The sequence below is a fragment of the Rattus norvegicus genome, chromosome 2 (genome assembly GCF_021556685.1).
Source record: "Rattus norvegicus strain SHRSP/BbbUtx chromosome 2, alternate assembly SHRSP_T2T, whole genome shotgun sequence".
Lineage (NCBI taxonomy): Eukaryota > Metazoa > Chordata > Mammalia > Rodentia > Muridae > Rattus > Rattus norvegicus.
Genome location: NC_141535.1, coordinates 176,146,572 through 176,170,434, shown reverse-complemented (window position 1 = coordinate 176,170,434; position 23,863 = coordinate 176,146,572). Strand labels below are relative to the sequence as shown.

Genomic DNA, 23,863 nt, shown 5'->3' with positions numbered 1-23,863 from the left:
ACAACCATCTGTAAAGAGATCCGATGCCCTCTCTGGTGTGTCTGAAGACAGCTACAGTGTACTTATATATAATAAATGAATAAATCTTTAAAAAAAAAAACCAAATTAAACAAAAGCAATTCTTCCAACCAAAGATAATAAAGACACAAATATCCAACTTCCTATAGGCTCAGGGTTTCCACCTGTACAGTTCCCAAAATAATGACTCTGAGACCTAGTAATTATGAGTAAATGCCCGTGCCACACATAAGCTTGGCTCATTCCCACTGGCTCATCTCTCCATCAGGTGAAGCCTCATCTATGTCTGCCGTAAAGCTAGTTACCTTTCCTCAGCTTCCTGGGTCTGTCTTCCTCAGAGTCAGGGCTGAATCTCTCCATTTTGATTCTTTTCCAGATTCCTCTCTCTCTCTGCTGGATGTCCCACCCTCTATTTCCTACCTCAGCTAATAGGCCACCAGCTTTCTATTGACAGGTGACACTTCCACACAGTACACAAGAGATTCTATGTTTGAGACTTGTTGCTTTCTAGTCTAAAAGGAGATACAACAATCCACCCTGTTATCCTTTCATCTCTATAACCCTTCCCCCTTTCCCCTCTATATTGCTACTCTTTAAGAATTCAGTGACCGTGACAAGAGGAAGCAGAGAAGACTGACCTGGTTTTGGTTTTAAAGAGTTAACTTCTGTTTGGAGACAGTGTTTAACTATGTAGCTCTAGTTGGCCTGGAACTCAGAGACATCACTTGCCTCTGCCTCTTACTGCATAAGGAGCTGTTACTACCACACCTACCAAAGATGACTTTTGACAGTATTTTAGCTAAACCCACCCACCCCAACCTGTTGGTATTTCATTTGCATGAACTTTCATAAGGACAGTTCTCCATATATCCCGGGATATCACTACAAGGAGCCAGAGGAAACAAACTAATACTCCCTACTCCCTAACCCTTACCACTTAAAAAGAAAACCTGGTAAAAGAGGCCCTTTATACCTGATTGTGTTTCCACTGCCAGAGGATGTCGTAGGGAAGCTGGAAGTCAATTCTCTTCTGTCTGAGATACTTTCCTGAAATTAAAAAACACTGTTAATTTCAACAACTATTCTGATATGCAGTCCAAACAATGAGAGCAAATAGTCACATGCAAATATATTTTAAATTTATACTCATCTCTAGAAAAATCATTTTAATGCTACGAAAAAGGGATAAGGGTTTATGAGAAGGCCAGTGGTTAAGAGCTCTTATTACTCTTGCAGAGGACAAGGTATCTGTCAGTCCAGTTTCAGGGATCTGATGCCTTCTTCTGACCTCTGCAGGCAGTAGGTACACCAGAATGCACATAAATCCATGCAGGTAAAACAGTCATATACATAACAACAATAACAACAATAAAAATATAAAAATATTAAAGGGGGAGGGATGCAGAAATGCAGGCTAGCTCATGGATAAAGTTATCTGCTATCAAACGTAGGATGAACTCTGGAGCAAACCTGCTGGAAGAAAGGAAGTGGACTCCTAAAACCGTTCTTTCGCTTTTATGTGGCACAGTGAAACATAAATTCCCACATACAAAATTAAATAATAAAAAAAATGAAAAGGGACATATTTGAGTTTACATAACTGAAAAATACATGTCACCCATGAGATGGCTCAATAGGTAAAACAACTTGACCCTGGCCCCCCAAATTCACAGTGGAAAGATTATCAGTTCCTGAGTGATGGTCTCTGACACACACACACGCGGCGCGAATGATGAGAAAGGCATCTATGATGCACCCTCCTAAGTGTCTTACAATTGCATGTAATTCTAGTTTCACAGGATCTGACATCCTTTTCTGGCTGCTGAACATGTAATATACTCACATATAGACATAAACACGCATGTAACTAAAAATAAAATAAAGTAAGTATACCCCACTTTAGTCACAGCACTCAGGAGGCAGAGGCAGGGGCAGGGGCAGGCAGATCTCCTTAAGTTTGAAACCAGCCTGGCGTACGCAGTGAGATCCAGGACAGCCAGGAGAGGGAAAAGTACATGTAAATTGGATTTAAGATGCTATTAGGGGCTGGGGATTTAGCTCAGTGGTAGAGCGCTTACCTAGGAAGCGCAAGGCCCTGGGTTCAGTCCCCAGCTCCGAAAAAAAGAACCAAAAAAAAAAAAAAAAAAAAGATGCTATTAACATTTTCCTGCACCTTCAACTACTCCTTCCTTCCTTCCTTCCTTCCTTCCTTCCTTCCTTCCTTCCTTCCTTCCTTCATTTCCTTTTCTTTCCTTTTCTTTTGAGTCAGAGTTTCTCTTGGCTGTTCTGAAACTCACAGAGATCCTTATGTCTCTACCTCCCAAGTGCTGGGATTACAGGTGTGCACTACCAGCACCACCCAGGTCCTGCAGACTCAATACAGAAGAAAAAATTTTAATAGTATAGATTGGTCCCAAGAGAAAGAACAGGGTCTTACAATGCAGTCTTGACTGTACTGGAACATTCTATGTAGACCAGGTTGGCTTTGAACCACATACATTTGCCGACCTCTGTTTCCTCAGTGCTGGGATTAATTTAGGGCATTAGCCACCATGCCTGGCATTACTCTTTGTTGTTGTTGTTGTTGTTTTTTTTTCCTTTTTTCTTTTTTGAGACAGAGAGAACAAACTTTTCATGAGTACAGTTGATCCTATTGTTTGCCTGCAATATTTTTTTTTCTAGAAAATGTAAAGACAGAAAGGTTTTGAACTTCTTTAAAAAAATGTTTTTCCTTATAGGTAAGGATTCATTCACATTGACTCAAACTGCCCTCAAAACCAGAACTCTGCTTATAGGCTCTACCTAACATTTTCATTGGATCAGGTCTTCCTACATGGAAGACCTTCCACCACAACCTGAGAATGAATTGAGCCATTAAAAATAAGGAGCTGAGGGGCTGGGGAGATGGCTCAGTGGTTAAGAGCACTCTTTGTAGCCAGAACAGAATAAAATTCCTCTCAGATAGAGATGAAAAGCTAAGTAGTGATGGCTAGACTGCAATGGAGTTGATGTAAAGCCTAGATGTTCAAGGGATAAAGAAAACGCACTACGTTAGCAATGGTCGTGGTTCACGCCCTTAATATACGCTCTTCAGAGGCAGAGGCAGTCAGGTTTCTACTGAGTTCCAGGCCAGCTAGAATGACAGTGTGAGTCCCTACCTCAAAACACAGAACATAGGTCATAGACTATCTCTGTTTGGGGAACAGAGATGGCTCAGAAGTTAAGACCACTTATTGTTCTTCCAGAAGACCTAGGTTTGGCTCTGAGCACCAATATCAGGTGTTATAAAATCTTCTCTAAATTTCAGGAGATTTGATAATCTTTGGTTTCCACAGGTACCTTGCACAAATGGCTCACATAAACCCACATAGGCATATACATACCATAAATAAATGATTAAAAGTAAATAAATGAAGATGTGGTTGTCCTCATGAAGGTAGGTCAAATCTTCACGATGGTAAATAAGGATATAGTTCATTTCAAAGGACTACCTAAATATTGCAATAAAAGACACTGTAGACTTCTTTGCAGGGCTGAATAGAGTAGATATTACTACTGTTATAGACTGTTATAGCAGTGTTTCTTAACCTTCCTAACGCTGAGACCTTTAATATAGTTCTTCATGTGGTGCAGACTACCAACCATATAATTATTTCATTGCTACTTCATAATTGTGATTTTGCTACTGTTATGAATATATGAGTTGAGACACAAAAGTTGCGAACTGCTGCTCTAGAGGGAAAGGGAAAGTAAGGGAAGACCTATGAACAGTTAAAGAGCCAGAAATGGCCAATGAATCACTTTTAAAATAGAAAACAACAGCGACAACAACAACAAAACAAAACCTACAACCCTGGTACTACAGAGGGACAGCTGCTGTGTTAACTGATCCTGTGGTCCTCAAACGTTAGAACTATTATCGGGCTGACTGTAGACGAGCCCTGGCATGCTAGAGCAGAGCTTACTCATTCAGGGAGGAACTTTGAATGCTGAGAGAAAGTCAGCAGTAGAAGCCTAGTTCATAAGGTTTCAGAGTGGAATAGGTCCATTCGTGTAATGTTTTGGTCAAGGATCTGCACTGATTCTGTCTCATCTGAGAATAACAGTAGACGAAGTTGCTTGGCAGAGGAGATTTCAAGACAGAAGATAATGTAGGCTGGTGTTGAGAAAGCACAGCTTGGTCAGGGCTTGGTGCCACTGTAGGGAACCTGTGCTGCACTGGGACCACGGGGCAGTTCTGAGGGTAAATGCACCTGTTCAGACGCTATGGTGTGAAAAGATCCAAGCTCATTTGAAGGAAGGCAGCCTAAAATGAAACAGACAGCTGCTGAAGGAATTCTTTGTTCCCCAAAAAGCATTGGCCCAGGGCTGGAGAGATGGCTTATATAGGTCAAAGCACTTGCTGTATAAACTTGATGACCAGAGTTTGATCTCTGGGAACTAATATAAACATGGAAAGAGAGAACCAATGTGACAAAGTTATCCTTTGACTTCCATATACATGCTGTGGGATAAACTTCCTTCACACACACATTCACACATGCATGCACTTATGCATGCATCCACATGACATGTACATGTTGAGAACCAGCAAAAAGAGGCTGGAGGGATGGTTTAATGGTTGAGAGCACTGAGGACCCTAGTTCGATTCCTAGCAACCACATGGTAGCTCACAATCATCTGTGGCTGCTCCAGGACTAGGGAAATATGGCATCATCTCTGCCTCTATAGGTACCACTGAGTGCTAAGTCAAGTGTAGGCAAAACACTCAGACATAACCACCACCACCACCACCGAACTTAACACAAAACACAGGTACCTAAGGATGGCATATAACAGCTGACAGAAGCTGGCACAAAGGTACCAGGCCAGATGCCAAGAAGCTAGAAGACTTAGGCATTGTGGTCCATTTGCTGGTTTTGAAAGTAAGAAAGATGTAAGACTTAAGGGGTCATGGAGTTTGCTGTGTGATTTCAGAGAGTAGCTGTGGCCCGGGAATGTACAGTAGGGTTGGTATTCTTGCAAAGAGACACTGGAAGGCCAGTGCTTCAAGCTGTGAAGGTAAAGCCTAAACTGAAATGGAGTTTACGGGAAATTGGAAATACCTGGACCACGGAATATCCGAATATCCAATATGCAGAGGAGTGGGCATGGACTAGAGCCAGCCTAGAAAAGAATCCAAATGTGCCGCTGGTAGGAAAGGCGAGGAGCTGGTTCTGTCCATGCTGTCTGCAGCCCAGCTGACTGTACTATGAGCCCCAGATGACAAACAAGAGTTATATGGTTTAGTTTTTGCTCTACTAGATTTTTATTTTGCTTTGGTTTGCTGTTTCCATGCTATGCCTAAGTTCTTTCCTTTTAAAACAGGATTGTGCTGTTAATGTTGGATATCACACTATACAGCACTAGCTGGCCTTGACCTCACAGAGACCCACTTGCCTCTTCTCAACAGCTAGCAATAAAAACATGCGTCATGCCTTGCTAGAAACTGACTTTAATGTGCTAAAAGTTTTAAAAACTTTGTAGTCTTCTAAAGTTGGATTGAATGTGTTTTTTATTATAATATAGTAATGGGCCTATGAACAAAAGAGGTGGCTTAAAAGTGATGTCAAGGTGGCAAGTGGTAGAGTTATGACATCAGTGTTCACTTTCGTTTCATTTTCAACGGCTATGGGCCATTGGGACTATCTTGATTATATAAATTTAATGTAGGAAGAAAGATTCCACTCTGTGTATTTACAGATTGCTATTAATGTTCTTAAGGGATGGATGTGTACTGGGCTTTGTATGTTTAGGGGGGCAATTATAACTTACCAATTGGGTCAAAGATCATTGAGTTGTGTGTTTTTTTTTTTTAAAGATTTATTTATTTTATGTATGTGAGTACACTGTGGCTGTCTTCAGACACACCAGAAGAGGGCATCAGATCTCACTACAGATGGTTGTAAGCCACCATGTGGTTGCTGGGAATTGAACTCAGGACCTCTGGAAGAGCAGTCAGTGCTCTTAAGCACTGAGCCATCTCTCCAGCCCCCGAGTTCTGTGTTTTTTTATGTGACAGTTTGAGTTTAGGAAAGTGTGCAGCGGCAAGAGACACTGGGCCACCGCAGAGTTGGGATGTGTTTCTGCCAAGATATTTACCAGATATCTTGGGGCACTGAGGTGCCGGATCTAGCAAGGTAAAAGACATCCCTACTTTTATTTATATATATATATATATATATATATATATATATATATATATATATATATATATTTCTTTTCTTTTTTTTTCAGAGCTGGGGACCGAACACAGGGCCTTGAGCGCTCTACCACTTTTTTTTATATTTTTTACAACAACTTTCGTTTCATTTTCAACGGCTATGGGCCATTGGGACTATCTTGATTATATAAATTTAATGTGGGAAGACCAACCTTAATTGTGGGTGGGACTAATTCCTATGTAATGGATCGTAGACTGTAAAATGAGAGCAAGCAAGCAGAGCAGCTACAAGCATTCGCATCTCTCCTCCCGACTACGAAGCAATGTGATCAGCTGCTCCAAGCTCCTAGTGCCCTGACTGCCTGGCCAGGGTGGACTGAATCCATCAGAGAATGTCAGCCCGATCAACCCTTTCTCCCTCTGTTGCCTTTCCTAGGGTACTTTTCACAGCAGCAGAAAAAGAAACTAAAACAATCTGCCATTCCTTTCCATGATTACAGATCTTTTCATTGAAGCCAGAGATAGTAATTAATTTCTAAAAACCAGGATGAAGACTGGGAATGGTTTGCACCCTTATATAATACCAGAACTTGGGAGACAAAGTCAGGATGAGGAGGAGTTCAAAGTTAGACATATCAAGACGTATCAAGTTGAAGTAGTCTAAATTACATAAAACTTTATCTTTTTTTTTCTTTTTTTGGCTTTTCAAGACAGGTTTTCTCTGTGTAGCCTTGGCTATCCTGGAACTTGCTCTGTAGATCAGGTTGTCCTCAAACTCACAGAGATCCACCTGCCTGTGCCTCCTGAACACTGGGATGAAACACAGGCCACCACTACTCAGCTAAGACTTCATCTTAAAATAAAAATAAAACTCCTCAATAAATAAATAAACAAACAAACAAACAATAAAGAGTAAGATCTATCTAAAGAATGTCTTTCAGCCCAAAATGTGTCCCAGGAGAATCTATTCAAGATTCTCATTTGGTGGTGGTGGTGGTGGTGGTGGTGGTGGTGGTGGTGGTGGTGGTGGTGGTGGCGGCGGCGGCGGCGGCGGCGGCGGCGGCGGCGGCGGCGGCGGCGGCGGCGGCGGCGGCGGCGGCGGCGGCGGCGGCGGCGGCGGCGGCGGCGGCGGCGGCGGCGGTGGTGGTGGTGGTGAGGAGGGGCTGGAGAGATGGCTCAGAGGTTAAGAGCACTGGCTGCTCTTCCAGAGGTCCTGAGTTCAATTCCCAGCAACCACAGAGTGACTCACAACCATCTGTAATGGGATCAGATGCCCTCTGCTGGTGTGTCTGAGAACAGCTACAGTGTACTCACATTAAAAACAAAAATCTCATTTGGGAGAAAAGGAATAATGCTTATTACTTAGCTAATACCCATTTTAAAAATAAGAAAATCAAGGTTGGTGTATAGATCAGTGGTTGAATGAACTTTTTTCTTTTCTTACACTTAAAAAAAAAAAAGAAAACAGTAATAAAGGGTCTGAGGCAATCCTGGCTGTCTCTAAATCACTGGGTAGCTGAAGATGTCCCTGAGCTTCAGCTCGTCCTGCCTTCACCTTGAGTGCTACCATCACACATGCATTGTCTGCCTAGTTCTTCTCCTGGTCGTGCAGTACTGGGGATCCAATCCAGGCTTCATTCTTGTCAGGCATACACTCTATGAGTTGGACTAAATCTCCTTATCCTTGTCAAGAATTCTCAGGACTTTCTTATTGAAAGGAAAAGAAAAGAAAAGAAAGGAAGGAAGGAAGAAAGAAAGAAAGAGAGAAAGAAAAGGTAAAGAATTTGAACCCAGTGCAACAAAGAACACAGGTACTTTCCCTAAATTCAGAATATACAATTTCTTCTTATCAGTAAATGATGTGGACCTATTACTCACCAACATGAATGGGTGCTGGGAATAGTCCATACTCATGCTCTCCCGGAGTGTACTCCAACTTCTCTTTCTTCAGTTGGATTAATCGGCTCTTTGGGCTGTGATGAGAAAATGAGTAAGAAACAAAGCCAATTAAATTTCTTCCTGAGGCCAAATGAAAATAGATTAAATCTTGTAAGATTGTTCAATGGGTAAAGGCACTTGCCACAAAGAATGACAACCTGAGTTAGAATCCTGAGAACTCTACTGTTGAAAGAAAGAATCAACTTCTCAACACTGTCGTTTGTCCTCAGTGTGCAAGTGTAAGCCCATTTTCAATAAATAAAGAAAAAACATTAATCTAAAACCCATACTTAAGAAACCCAGCAGTTATGGCATTGCCGGTTTTCTATAGGGAGGACCTGAGTTCAATTCCCAGAACCTATATCTGCAGCTGGAAAGGATCTGGTATCCTCCTCTGGCCTCTGAAGGTACTGCCATGTACCTGCAAGCACTTGTGAATACATAAATAAAAATAAATAAATTGTAAATTCAGAAAATCCCCTTTAAAAGAGATTCTTTAATATTGTTTAAATTTTACAGAAAGAATTTGAATATCAAGGCTGAAGAGTGGCTCAGTGGTTAAGAGTACCAACTGCTCTTCCAAAGGTTGTGAGTTCAATTCCCAGCAACCACATGGTGGCTCACAACCATCTGTAATGAGATCTGATGCCCTCTTCTGGTGTGTGCATGGAGAACAGTTACAGTGTACTCATATATAATAAATAAATAAATAAATAAATAAATAAATAAATAAATAAATAAATGAAGAATTTGAATATCAGATCTAATTTTATTTAGTTCGTTTAGTAACAGCCCTGGCTGTCTAGGTAAGATGTTCTGCAGCCACGGAGCCAATGGTGGGAGGAAAGAATTGACACCTCAGCCTTTTCTCCACACATGCAGATGGTCACCAGCACTCATGAAGACATATTATCCAAAACAAAACAAAAACAGGATTTATTTTACATGTGTTTTGCTTGTATGAGTACAGTTGTCACACGTATAGCTGGTGCTTGCAGAGGCCAGGATTGGGCAATGGATCTCCTGAAACTGGAGTCCTCTGCAGGATCACAAAGTGCCAACTATGAAGCCATTTCTGGTCCATTTCTCCAGCCCTTTGAAGGTAGGTGTGTGCGTGTGTTTCAACACTGGGTTTCTCTGTGTAGCCCTAGCTGGCTGTCTTGGAATTCTCTGTTGACCAGGTTGGCCTTGATCCAAGAGATCTGCCTGCTTTTGCCTCCCACGTGCTGAGATTAAAGGTGAGCATCACTAACAGCCTAGCTGGAAGAGAATTTTAAAATGAATTTCTTCATGATTTATTATCAGTAAATGTTGGGTTAATATACTGTATGGTCCAAAATGGGTCTATAAAATAGCAGTGCTGACAAACAATATTATAAACAAAAGCCTAAACATAACCCCTCAGGATTCTCAGAGGCCAGTCTCTGTTTACCAGGAAAAGCACTACCTTCCGCATCTACCCCTACCCGTAACAGTCATCTACCTCAGAAAAGGTCATCTTGCTCTCAATTAATCAAAGCAGCCTGCACCCTGCTGACTATCTCATAAAACACGAGTGCTTTGCTGCTGTTTTCTGCTCTCCTGAGACAGTCTTTGCAGTTTGATCCCCAATAAACTTTCTTACTACCCAGAGAATGGTCCAGCTTAACTTTTTCACTTTCTCTCACATGTACCTATTTTACATGTATACATAGATGGGGCCATGTAACTTTTCTTGGGTTAAAAAAAAAGACTTTTCCAACAGGTCTGTGCTAGACAAGTGCTCTATGAACACACTAACCCAAACCTTGGGTCTCTTAAATCTAATCTTCTTTCAGTTTTATAGTTTTCTGTTACGTTCAGAGCTTCATGCCTGTTTTTATTTTTGAGGTAGGCTCTCACTGTGTATATGTATCTCTAGCTGGCCTAGAACTTGCTATGTAGGCTAGCCTCAAACTGGGTAGAGAACCGCCTGCCTATCCATCCCTCAAGTGACGGGATTAAAGAAGACTTTAAAAAATACCCCTCGAACCTCCTGATTGGCTTAATGACTCACTTTTTTCTTAGTTAAAAAAAACAAAACAAAACAAAAAAACAAACAAACAAAACCTAAAACCTGAATCCAGGCCAGATGTGGCAGCCCATGCCTAAAGATCCCAGTATTTTGACATGAGGCTAATTTTTAACTTTGCCATGAACACCTCCTTGGTGTTTAAACCCCCCTTTTTTAAAAGACAGGGTCTCATGCAGGTCAGGCAGGTCTAATTCTCTATGCACTTGAGGGTGGCTCTCACCATCTGCTCTTCCTTTCTCAACTTCCTCTTTGGATTAGCGATCAGCCCAACCACATACAGGTATGAGGACTAATATAAGACCTGGGCTTTCAGCTTAAGCATTTCAGCCTGAGCCAGCCCAAAGCTCTCTAATCAGAATGCACAATTGTGCTGCGAGGGCATAGCTGGGTGGCTGGTCTACACAGTCAGTGCTAGACTCCACTCCAGTAAAGTAACAAAGGAGTGCTTATCAAGTGGCATCAAGGATTTATAAAGTTCTTCAAACAATGAAGGAAAGCTTATTTATCTGACAAATGATCTAATCAACAAAACTCCAAATATATTTATCTGCACAGTGTTATTTAACTTCCGTCTGTCCTTCCTTCCTTTCTTCATTTTACTATGTAGTCCAGCAGGCCGATAAAGAATGATGTCCTTGAACAAGTGACAATCTCCCTGTCTCGGCTTCCAGAATGCTTGTATTACAAGTCTACAACATCACACCTAGTATTCTTTCTTATTTTTTTTTTTATATTTATTCATTTATTTTATATAAGTACACTGTAGCTGTCTTCAGACACACCAGAAGAGGGCATCGGATCTCTTTACAGATGGTTGTGAGCCACCATGTGGTTGCTGGGAATTGAACTCAGGACCTCTGGAAGAGCAGTCAGTGCTCTTAAGCACTGAGCCATCTTTCCAGCCCTCTTTCTTATTTTTAAACAAAAGAAATTAATCAGAATCCAAAACACAGAATAGATCTTAGGGGAAGCTAAACATCAAGAATGATAATTATAACCCTATAACCAACCTCGTACACACAAAGGTACTTGAGAGTGTTACACATACGAAATATATTACATGCATAGTATATATTACATATAATACAAATGTATAATGTGAATAAATATATGTGTGTGTATACATAAAAATGTGATATAATTTTTACATTTTTAAGAAAATATGGGTGGGTAACAGGTTTTAGAGGATGTAAGCTTACAGTCACTACTACTTACTCTGTAGTTTTGTAGACATCAGAATACAGCCCAGCTCTCTGGTATTTCTTCTTTGGAGGACGTGGGGCTTTCTTTTCTCGTGGGATGAGAGCCAGCACAGGTTGTAAGTTACTTTCAGGTTCAGAAGGTTCAGCCGGGGTTTCAAGAGGACTGGGAATTTCAACTGGTTTTTCTATAAAGCTAGAAAAAAATGTTTGAAGACGTTATTGTAAAGAAAAAATTATATATACTTATTTATGTACACAATTATTTTTACATATAAATATATTTGATACAATACATATACGTGATCATATATGTGTATAGGTAGCATCTTGGCCTTGAACTTGCTATATAGCCAATAATGGCCTTAAACTCCACTCTTGTGACTCCCATTTCCATGTACTGATATTACAGCTCTGCTTCAAGCATGCCGATGCCTACTTCTAATGTCAAAGTCAGGCACAGACAGTCCCTGAGCTAGAGGACAGCCTGGCCTGTACTACTGAGTTCTGGGCCAGACAGAGGTACACAATAAGACCCTGTCTGAAAAGAAAAAAACCTCAAGGCATGTGAGTGTGGTGATCAGTGCCTTGCATCGGACTGCTTAAGAAGTTGAGGCAGGAGGCTAGAGAGATGGCTCAGCAGTTAAGATCACTGGCTGTTCTTCCACAGGTCCTGGGTTCAAATCCCAGCAACCACATGGTAGCTCACAACTGTTTGTAACTTCAGTTCCAGGGGATCTGTGCCCTCACACAGACATACATGCAGGCAAAGCATCAATGGAGTATAAATAAATTTATTTTAAAAAGCTGGTGCAGAAGGATCAGGAGTTCAGTCATTCTTGGCTGCATAGCCAAGTTCAAGACCACCCTGTCTGAGAAAATCAAAATCAGTGCGGTCAGAAATAGAGGCTCACACATGTAATCTCAGCACCCTCGAGGTGAAAGCAGGAAGACTATTGTAAGCCTGAAGGTAGCCTAGCATAATCAAAGAAAGTCTGGGGATGGCACCAGTCTATGAACACAACTACTGCCTAGGCTGGAGCAGAGGGATGTCAAATTCAAGGCCAGCTTGGATAGCTTAATGACACTTTTTCAAAAAGTTAACAACACACACAAAAAATGGCTTGGGATTATGGCTAGGTTGTAGTTACATACCTTACAATAACTTACAATGTAACAATATTCACACTGCTATGGTTAAAAAAAGTTGTTTTTTTTTTTTTACTAGAATGTAAAACACCACGAGAAAGATCTACTCAAATAAAACAAGAAAAATCACAATAAATTTACTGAAAATCAATAAGGAGAGAAAAAAAAAAAAACCAAAGCACCATTGGTTATATGAGAAACTGTCTTAAACAAAAGGATGCTATCATGTTTGATTCAATGAATAACAGTTAAGTCTAGGGCTGGGGAGATGGCATACAAAATGCTTGCTATGCGTGTACAAGGAACTGTGTTTGGCATGCACAATTCATGTAAAAGCCTCAGTACATGCTTGTATTCTTAACAGGAGAAAGGAAGAAACTGTTAAGTTCCTGGGGTCTACTGGCCAGTCAGCCTTACATAAGTACTAAGGCCCTGGGTACCACTGAAATAACCTGCCTCAAGAAACAAAAGTGATAGCTACCAGTGAAGGAAACCTGAAACTTGTGTCTGGCTTCCAGATCCATGAGCATCCCCACACATGAAAACAAGCCACCCCTACTCATACCATGAAAGAAATCTAAATAAGGTGAAGTAACAATGTTGTAGCATACACCTTTAAACCAAGTACTCCAGATATGAAGGCAGGAGAGTCTCTGAATTTGAGATCAGCTTAGTCTATCTACATAGCAAGTTTCAGTTGAGCCAGGGCTACATAGTGAAGACAGGATGAAAAACTACCAACAAGGTGAGGGAAACAGGTATAGTGGCCAAGATATCTGTACTCTCAGAATTTCTGACTCGAGATACGAAGTTTGTTGCAAATTTTATGCTAACCCGAACCCAAATTCGAGACCATGTCTGAAAAACAAACAACAGCAAAAATACAAAACAAGAAAAACCCTATCACAACAAAAACATAAAGGTATTTTTGGTTCCAACAAAGATAGGACAGGCATATGTTCATTCATGTTAGCACAACTTAAAGCTGGAAAAGTTATAAAGTAGAAGCAAGCCATAGAAATAAAATGGTACCCAAGTAACCAACCATCCAGAAGTTTCCCAAATATTCTATTTGCCTCTCACAAAAACGTGAAGACTTAAGTGGTTTTATTGATGTAAGAGCTAAAACAAATGCCTGTCTCACGAATATTTAAATCACTGTAAACTGCAAAAAGTTGAGATTAAAAAAGACCAACTCTTAAGAAATGAGGGGGGGATGGGGATTTAGCTCTGTGGTAGAGCGCTAACCTAGGAAGCGCAAGGCCCTGGGTTCGGTCCCCAGCTCCGGAAAAAAAAAACCAAAAAAAAAAAAAAAGAAACAAGGGGCTAGGGTGCTTACAACTACCTGTAATTCTACCTGTAACTCCAGCTCCAGCAGATCCAACACATACATACACAATAAAAATAATGAATAAAAGTTGGCTGCAAAGATTGCTTAATATGGTAAAGTTGTTCTATGTAAGCATGAGAAAGAGAGTTCTCACACCTAAGTAAAACAACAACAACAAAACAACAACAAAACAAAACAAAACAAAACAAAACAACAACAACAACAACAGTAGTGTTTACTTCCAGCACTGGGGAGAGTAGTAAACCCTAAGGTTTGCTGGCCAAAGACTCTAGCTGAATCAGCAAACTCCAGGTTCAGTGAGAGATCCTGTTGTCTCAAAAACTAAGGGGAATGCAATTAAGACACCGACATTGACCACTGGTTTCTGTACATGTGTACTTAGGAATGTATGTTTGCACATGCACACTTAAGAATGTACCCCTACACATGTACCTACACATGAACACACATAGAAAACTCTAAGAATTCTGGAATTTTGGTTTCTTTAAAAAGCACAGAAATATTATATTTTTGTTTTAATCCAGGTGTGGGGATGTGGAGTTGCTTCAGATTGTTCAAGCAGCTGACTATGATTTGCCTTGTGCTCAAACAGAGGAGTGGTTTTGCCAGTTGCAGAGTTTCTGCGATTGTATAATGTTTGGAATTTTGGGAACTTTTCAGAAGGTATATAGATTCCAGAGCCCTGAGGGGCAGAACTGGTGGCTGTTGGTTGTTCAGGGCTGTGACTGAAGTTTGTTAGTAGTTGTGCTCAACAAAGGAACAAGAAGAAAGAAGTTAGATTCAGATCTCTCTCCCTCCCTTCCCCCCCATCCTTTTTTTTTTTTTTTTTTTTTTTTTTTACTGCTATCTAGTGATAGAGGATGAAACTGTGGGTGGGGAAAAGAACCTACAAAGTAGTAAAAAGACCAGCTAAACAAAACAAAGATGATAAAAGAACAGCAATCCAGACAATGCGGTTCTATGTAAAGGAAAGAAATGTAGGTAAAGAACGGTACAGAAACAGACACAAACACATAGGACTGATTTTTTTTTTTTTAAATTTTTAAAACAACACTTTCTGCTCTAGGAGAGGACCAGAGTTTGGTCCTCTGGTCAGTAGCTACCTGTAATTGTAGCTCAAGGAGAGCCAACAACCTCTTCTGGCCTCTACAGGCACTCGTGTATAGTGCACACACAGAGGCTGGTTAAATAGATTAAACAGTTCCCAAGAAATACACTTGGCCAGTAAATATATGAAGAAGGTTATATCAAAGGATGAAAAACAAACTGTCAAGCAAATGAAGACAGTAACAGGTAGGCATTCTTATATCAGACAAAGCAAACTTCAAAACTACTAGAAGAGATTAAAAGAGACATTACAAATTGATAAAAAGAAACAGTTAATCAAAAACATATATGTAATAAATATGGGAGCCCCTAAGTTCCTAAAACAAACACTGGAAGCAAAAGACCACATAGGTCCTGACGCAGTAATAGTGTGGGACTTCATCACTGTGTTCTCATGCTTAGGTTTTCCAACCCAAGAATAAGTAAAGGAACATCAGCACTAAACATTCTAAACATCACTGCTACTCAATCTTCCCAATGCCGTGCAGCCCTGGAATACAATTCTTTTGGTGTGGTGACCCATTGCCATAAAGTCATTTTGCTACTTCAGTACCTCTGCTACCAGTAAGAATCATAATATAAATATCTGATGTGAACACCAAAGGGGTTGAGGTTCACAGGCTGAAAACTACTATGGACTAGATATATAGAGAGTATACCACCCAACAGATAGGGAATACACAATAGCTGTACATGGAGCCTCTTCCAAAACCAACCACATCATAGGACAAAAGTCAAATCTCAACAAATACAAAAATACTGAGACAAGTAATTCCCTGTGTACTATGAGACCACGTGATAAAATAGGAACCAACAGTAAGACCAACTACAGAAACCACAAAAACATTTGAAGACTATATAACACATTTGTATGAACAAACAATGGGAAAAGAAACCAGAGGAAATTAAAAATTCCCTAGAGACAAATTGTAACAGAACACAACTTATCAGAATTTCTGTAATGCAGCCAAAGCAGTCTTGAAAACAAAGTGCATAGCAATTAAGTGCTCATATTTAAAAATCTGAGAGGGGGCTGGAGACATGGTTTAGAAGGTAAAGAGCACTGGGTGTTCTTGCAGAAGATGGGGGGGGAGGGAGTTTCAAGTGCCAGCACCTACATGGCAAGACTATAATCATTTGTAACTCTAGTCTGAGGGGATCTGACATCATCACTTTCTGGCCTCTCTGGGTACCAGGCATATATACATGATATATATGCAGACAAAACACCCATACATATAAAACAAAATATTAATTTTTTGAGATATCAAGTAAACAACTTGATGATGTAATTCAAGGGGCTTAAAAAACAAGTAGCAAATCCTAAATTAATGTTACAGATTAAAAATCAGTCAAAGAGTTGGTATATTGAATGAGATTAACATGTTCTGACACACACAGAGAGAATACATGAGTTAACAAAAGAATGCCATTACAAAGGCTCCAATGAAATAAAGAATGTTATTGGAGATTACCAAGAAAATGTATCCTCTGGCTAGGCATAGTGGTACACGCCTTTAATCCCAGCACTTGGGAAAGGGGTAGGCCAATCTCTGAGTTTGAGGCCAGGCTGGTCTACAGAGTGAGTTAAAGGACTGCCAGGGCTACATGTTGAGACACTGTATAAAAAACTTATAATAACTTAAAAAGCTGGATAACTGAGAAGAAACAGAAGAATTTCTAAATGCATTTCCTCCACAATTAAGTACAGACTAGTACCTTAAAGAAACTCATGACAAGTAATGACCTAGAACTGGAATCACAAGCCTCCCTCCAACTGACGAAAAGCCCAAGACCAGAGTCACTACTTTCAAAGGAGACTGTATACTGATTATTATTTTTTCCTCCATCTTTATTAACTTGGGGTATTTCTTATTTACATTTCAATTGTTATTCCCTTTCCCGGTTTCCGGGCCAACATCCCCCTAGCCCCTCCCCTCCCCTTCTATATGGGTGTTCCCTTCTCCATCCTCCCCCCATTACCACCCTCCCCCCAACAATCACGTTCACTGGGTGTTCAATCTTTGCTGTATACCAATTATTAACTTGTTCTATAAAATTGAAAGAACCCTATCAAATCCATTCTGTGAATAAAGTATTATTTTGAAATCAAAACCAGATAGACATACAAAAGAAAATTATAGACTATTTCTTTGATGAACAAAAATGCAAAAATTCTCAACAAAGTAATTTCAAACAAAACCAGAAATACATTACAATTATACATTATAAAGAAATGGACTTCCTATCAGAAAGTCAAGGTTGGCTCAACACAGACAAGTCAATAAATGTGCAACATCACACAGACTTAAGAACAGAAACCATTACATAATAATTTCAAGTAATGCTGAAAGGGCATTTGACAAAGTTCAACATGACTCATGATAAAAAATACTGGAAACTCTAGCAAGAGGTGAAACACACTTCCAATAACTATGTCTATATGCAATAACAATGCCACAAACTCAGCATAGACAGACAGAGCACTTCTAAAGTCACAAGCTTGACAAGGATGTGCACTTGCTCTTATTTGACACTGTTCAAAATCTTAACTAGAGCAACGAGACAGGTGAAAGTCACAAAAATAAGAAAGAAGTAAAATAATATTTGTAGATTTGTACTTAAAAGACCCTGTGGATTCTACTAAAAATTCTGGACAGGCATGGTGGCTCATGTCTTTAACTGCAACACTCGGAAGGCACCAGGAGAATTTCTGTGAGTTCTAGGCCAACCTGATTTACATGGTGATTTTGAGGACAGCCAGGGCTATGCAGAAAGTCACTGTCTCAACAAATACACACATAAACAGCTTTAAGGAAATTAAATATTTAGAAATAAATCTTACCAAAAAAGACCTTGTGCTGGATAGTTTTATGTCAATTTGACATGAGTGGAAATCATCCTAGAGTAGGAAACCTCAACTAAGGAGATTAACTGGTTTCCTCTGTGTTGCTGTGGGATTCTCAACAATGGGGACAGAGACTGTCTGACTCTTGCCTGAGCTTGGGGCGCTTTTCTTCCTTTGGGGTGGCCATGTAAAGCCAGGATTACAAAGGTTTTCTATGCCCAGTCTAAAACTTTATCTTGTTAGGCCATGCTCAGCATAACGGTGGGAGGCCAGTTCTGCTTTTTGTTTCATTGTTTGCTTTTTGTTTTAAAGGGAAACAGAGGAGTTGATCATGGGAAGAGGAGGTGGGGGAGGGACTGGAAGGGGGGGATGGGAAACTGCAGTCTGTTGTAAAACTTATTAAAAGAAAAAAAAAAAAAGAAAAGAAAAGAGAAAAAAGAAAAGAATAACCTTGGTGTCCACAGAGCACACCTTTAATCCCAGAACTCAGTTAGTAGAGGGAGATGGATCTCTTTGAGTTCAAGGCTAGCCTGATCTACAGACTGAAAAAACAAAAAACAAAAACTTCAACCAACCCAAAATGCCTCCAATCAGATCTGAGTGCAGCCCAAGCCTGGAGGACATTTCTTAATCAGTGATTGATGTGGGAGGGAGGCCATTCTGAGTGGTGCCATCCCTGGGCTGGTGGTCCTGGGTTTTACAGAAAGCAGGTTGAGCAAGCCAGTAATCAGCACCCATGCATGGCCAGTCCACCAGCCCCTGTCCTCTAGGTTCTGCCCTGCTTAGGTTCTGGGCCTCACTGCTTTGGATGAAGAACTGTTAGATGGAACTGAACCTGTGGTCTTCCCAGCATATGTGAGGATGATCAGAAATTAATCCATCTCCTTTTTGAATATCTGAAACAGACTTCCTCGCCTGACTTTATTCAACGATAGACTACAATACAGTGTGGAAGTATAAGCCAAATAAACCCTTTCCTTCTCAAGTTCAATAGTCACGGTGCTCCACTGAAGCAATGATAACCCTAGCTCAGAAAGAACTCTAAAATGAAAAATTCAAGACACTCAAAAAGGAAAGGAAAGAAGTTGTAAGATGAATGAACTCCAGGCTCTAGGACTGGCAGAGTATTAGTAAACTGGTTATCCTACCAAAATTAATTTACAGGTGTAAATTAATACCTCATCAAAATTTTGGTGTTATTTCACAGGTTAGGGAAAAAAAAGATAAAAGAATTCATATGGAACCAAAAAAGAGCACAAATAGCCAAAACACTGCTAGGAGAGCACTTTGGAAGACATGTTGACGCCAGTCCTCAGACAGCACCACAGAAGTGCAGTGATAAAGAGCCTGGTGGTGCCAGATGGACTAATGAAGTAAAGCAGAGGATGCAGGGGCAAAAGGACAAAGCTACATCCACTTAAGTAAAAACACACTGGCGAAATCACAACATATCCAATAAATTATGCTGGCAAAAAGGGTTATCTACAGACACAGAATAAAGTTAGACTGGTGTCTTTCATCTGGCACAAAAATCAATTCAAAATTTATTAAAGACCTTAATTTAAGACTTGGAATACTTAGTATCTGAAACAGCAGTTCTCAACCTGTGGGCCATGATCCCCTGGGGTAAGGGGTTGAATAACGTTTTCATAAGGGTGGCAAATAGGAGATCCTGCATATATCAGGATCCATTAAGATTCACAACAGGAGCAACAAAAATAATTTTATGGTTGGGGTCACCATAACCTGTCTAAAGGGTTGCATTAGGAAGATGGAGAACCACTGGCCTAGTAGAAAGTAGGGAACATTCTTCAAGACTATGGGCAGGTAAGAGCTTTCTGAATAGAACAACCATTGCATAGGAACTAGCCTCAAGTGAAGAAAAATTAATATAGCTACTGTGGAAACCAGTTTGGAGATTCCTCAAAAAATAAAACACAGAACTACAATATGTTGCGGTGTTTTACTTCTGAGAACATACCCAGAGAGCTCCATATCCTACCATAGAGACACTATACTCCATGTTTACTGTTGCTCTTCCCAATGTTGTCTGGTAACAAATGAATGGTTAATGAAAACCTGGCTCGTATATAAAATGGTATACTACTAAGCATTACAGAAAAATGTAACTACAGTATGTTTTAAAAATTGCATGGAATTGGGGCTGGGGATTTAGCTCAGTGGTAGAGCGCTTACCTAGGAAGCGCAAGGCCCTGGGTTCGGTCCCCAGCTCCGAAAAAAAGAACCAAAAAAAAAAAAAAATGCATGGAATTAGAATATACAATATTAAGATCATACTCTTCCTTATATGAGGATCATATACTGTATTGTAAGTTTATGTGTGTACATGTACAACATACTTGAGAGGAGAAAAAAAGTAAATACTAGGGAGGAGGAAGGACTGAAGGGAGGTCATGGACACCTGAGTTATGAAGAAGATATAAACTTAACTGTGTTTCTAGTTTTAGTTTTTTGTTTTTGTTTTTGTTTTTTTTTGAGGTGGGGGGTGATGGTGGATAAATACATAAAAATATACTTGATAGTGAAAGTGAAAAATCCACTGAGCAGTGGTGACGCACACCTTTAATCTTAGCACTTGGGAGGCAGAGGCAGGTGGATCTCTGTGAGTTCGAGGCCAGCCTGATCTACAGAGTGAGTTTCAGGACAGCCATGCTTACCACTTCTCCACACCTCTCAAAAAGTGTAAAGCACAAGGCGGCGCTCCATAGCCACTCTAATACACAGAAGGTTCACTAAAACACAGTCTGTTACTTTTAATGCATGACATCTTTTTATCTGCGAGATCTTTAAAATAAAAGTCTTAGTAACTTAAAAAAATGGCTTTAAAGTTAATTTTGTACCCCTCTTCCATATTATGCATCTCCCTCTCTTCCTTCCTTTCTCTTCCCATCTGGGGAGCAGACAACCAAGGAAGGAAGCAATCAAGCAGCTCTGATGCCTGAGGACCACAACGAAGACCAGTCTAGCACAATCGTAAGGGTACAACAGTGGCATACTTATCTTGGTGGTAACCAAAAGCTCCTAAGATACAAGATTCAGGAAATCATGTCTGGCACTGGATGATTAGCCAATTATCCAGGGCTAATTAGGTAAAGTTCTTGGAGGAAATCCTACAACTGCTGTTTTACTAAACCAGCTGCACTCTATGTACCCTATGCCTGGAACTTTAATAATGGTTCTTAAACACTTTAACCTCCCTTGTGGCCCATCACCTACCAAAGGTAGTGGGAAAGAAAGGAAAGGGAGAAACTGGAGCTGTTTAGAAAGATTTTTTGGAGCAACTCCCGTCTGTGTTGAGTGGAAATCAGCGGCTGAGTTATGAGGTTATCAGTGGCACCTAGATCCAATCACAAACACTTCGTGGCTATAGCAGCAGTCCACTTCAGTAGAGTCAGGATAGCAAACACAAATCAGCAGCGGTGACAGTACCTAGAGAGACAGTCAGGCCTCAGCCTCAGCACAAGACAGCAGGAGGGACCAGGGCAAACAGGAGCGCCAGGAACAACTGTCAGCTGTGTCTCTCTCCGTGAAGCAAAGATCAGTGAAGACTCGAAACCAAGAAGTGTTATTCTCTTGCCTCAGCATGTGCATCTGTCTCAATTGACATCATCACTCTGTCAAGTGCCTGAATCCACATAAAAGGCAAGAAACCTCAGCACACCACCAAAAGTTTTGCAGTGCGTTTCTCTCTATGGAATCCCAACAAATGGAGCTCAACTATACAATATAATGAAGACCAAAACGTGTGTTGTTAACAAAGAATCCTTCATCACGTGCCCTTTTATATGCTTGCAGAACATCCTTTTTCTCCTAGGTCTACTTTCTTCACAAGTCTGCCTTAGCATTCCACCTGTATCCGTTTCAGGAAAACATTCCTTCACATGTTTGTCCCAGCAAAACACCATGCAATGCAACCAACTTTCCAAAGAACCCTTAAGTTTTTTTCCACTTCATATACCCACGTAAGTGTAATACACCTGCCACCAAGGAAAGTTCTCTTTGAAACAAACACCATTTCAGAAAACCACAGGCGATCAAAAAAAGAGTTAAGGAGCCCAGTCTCGAAGGATACAACACAAGTGCTACAGGTAATGCTCGGGATCACTCGGATAATTTCACTTGCATTGTATCTTTTTAAAAGCTTATCTGAGGCCAGTGTCTTAATTAGGGTTTCACTGCAGTTTAGGTCACCATGACCACAGCAACTCCTATAACAAACAACGTTTAATTGAGCTGGCTTACAGTTCAGTGGGTCAGTCCATTATCATCATGGCGGGAAGCATGGCAGTGTCTAGGCTGGCCTGGTGCTGGAGGAGCTGAGAGTTCTATCTCTTGTTCCAAAGGCAGCTAGGAGATTGGCTCCTATGTGGTTAGGAGGAGGGTTTCATTGCACATCTCCACAGTGACACACTTCCTCCAACAAGAACACACCTCCTAATAGTGCCATTCCCTGGGCCAAGCATATTGAAACCACCACAGCAAGATGGCTCAGTGGGTAAAACACCAGTTCTGCAAGCCTGATAACCTGAGGTTGATCTGCAGAAAGAGAACTGACTACACAAAGCTGCCCTATGACCTATGAATGCTGTTACAGGATAAGTCCATGTGTACAACATACAACAGAAATGGCTTTTTAAAAAGTATTATTGTTTAAGGCTAAATAGTAAGTCATTATATGTAAAACTGCCATTTATCTACAGCTAAAACTTTGGTGTTTCTGTCTTTTGTCTAATGTAACAACGCATTATAAACACTGGTATTTAAGGCCACTCTACTTCTTTGAGTAGAAACCTAGGGTATCTCCATATTCTCTATTAATTCCCAATATTTTTCCATGTTTTATCCCAAATCAATGTATTTAATATGCATTATAATGGCTACAGAGTATTAGTACCTCTTTGAGATTTTATTATTCATACTGAGTGTATATTTTTTTTCCTCCATCTTTATTAAATTGGGTATTTCTTATTTACATTTCGATTGTTATTCCCTTCCCGGTTTCCAGGTCAACATCCCCCTCCCCTTCTATATCGCTGTTCCCCTCCCCATCCTCCCCCCATTACCGCCCTCCCCTCAACAATCATGATCACTGGGGGTTCGGTCTTGGCAGGACCAAGGGCTTCCCCTTCCACTGGTGCTCTTACTAGGATATTCATTGAGGTTGGAGCCCAGGGTCAGTCCATGTATAGTCTTTGGGTAGTGGCTTAGTCCCTGGAATGAGTGTATATTTTTATATTCTCTCTCAGAAAATGTTTATACAATTCCTTGTTCAATTCCCTGTGTTTTCTTTTTTTTTTCATGAGTTTCAGAAATCCTTTCAGAAATCCTTTATAGTTACTGATCAAATAGTTTATCTCAAATGTTTTGGAACATATGTTCACTGCCACGTTGATTTTAGAAAGGGTCATTCATTCATTCATTCACTCACTCACTCAGTCATTCATATGAAACAGGATGTCACCTTACAGTCCAATAGGGCCTGGAAGGCACGGCAATACTCTTGCCTCAGTCTCTTTAAGTCTGGGATTATAGAACTATCCCACCAACCAAGCTATACTTTTCCATTTTTATAAAATATAATTGGGATTTTGATGGCTAGTTCCCCAAATCTATATAGAACACTAGAAAGTTATGAAACCTCAATAGTATTTAGCTTTCCAACCCCTTGTGTAACTGCTGAACTCTCTCTCTAGCTCCTCTTCCACTTTTCACGCATCTGTGTGTGGTGTATGTATATATGCATGCTAATTTTAATGAGCATGGGAGGTTGTGCGCACAAATGAATAAGGAGTTCCGAGGTAGATATGAGGAATCATCTTCAACTGCTTTTCTACCTTATGTAAAAAACTCTCAATTAACCAGAAGACTATGAAATGGTGAATCAAGCTTGCCAACCTGTTCTGAGGATCCCCTGTCTCCACCTTCTGAGACTGGAAATGCAGGTGGGCTGTCAGGTCTATCCAGCAATTATGTGGAT

General features: G+C 40.4%; 1 protein-coding gene across 6 annotated transcripts in view; it reads right to left on the bottom strand.

Annotated features, from left to right (window-relative positions):
• The window catches only part of Ash1l (ASH1 like histone lysine methyltransferase), a 136,453-nt gene that overhangs the window by 50,845 nt on the left and 61,745 nt on the right, over positions 1–23,863 (bottom strand). For 5 of the 6 annotated variants that reach the window (XM_087623630.1, XM_087623614.1, XM_087623609.1 and 2 more), the window contains 3 exon segments: positions 11,427–11,606; positions 8,099–8,193; positions 992–1,065 (listed from right to left, as the gene is read on the bottom strand). In XM_087623630.1, coding sequence (XP_087479756.1) covers positions 992–1,065; positions 8,099–8,193; positions 11,427–11,606 — 349 coding nt within the window. 6 annotated transcript variants of the gene reach the window in all.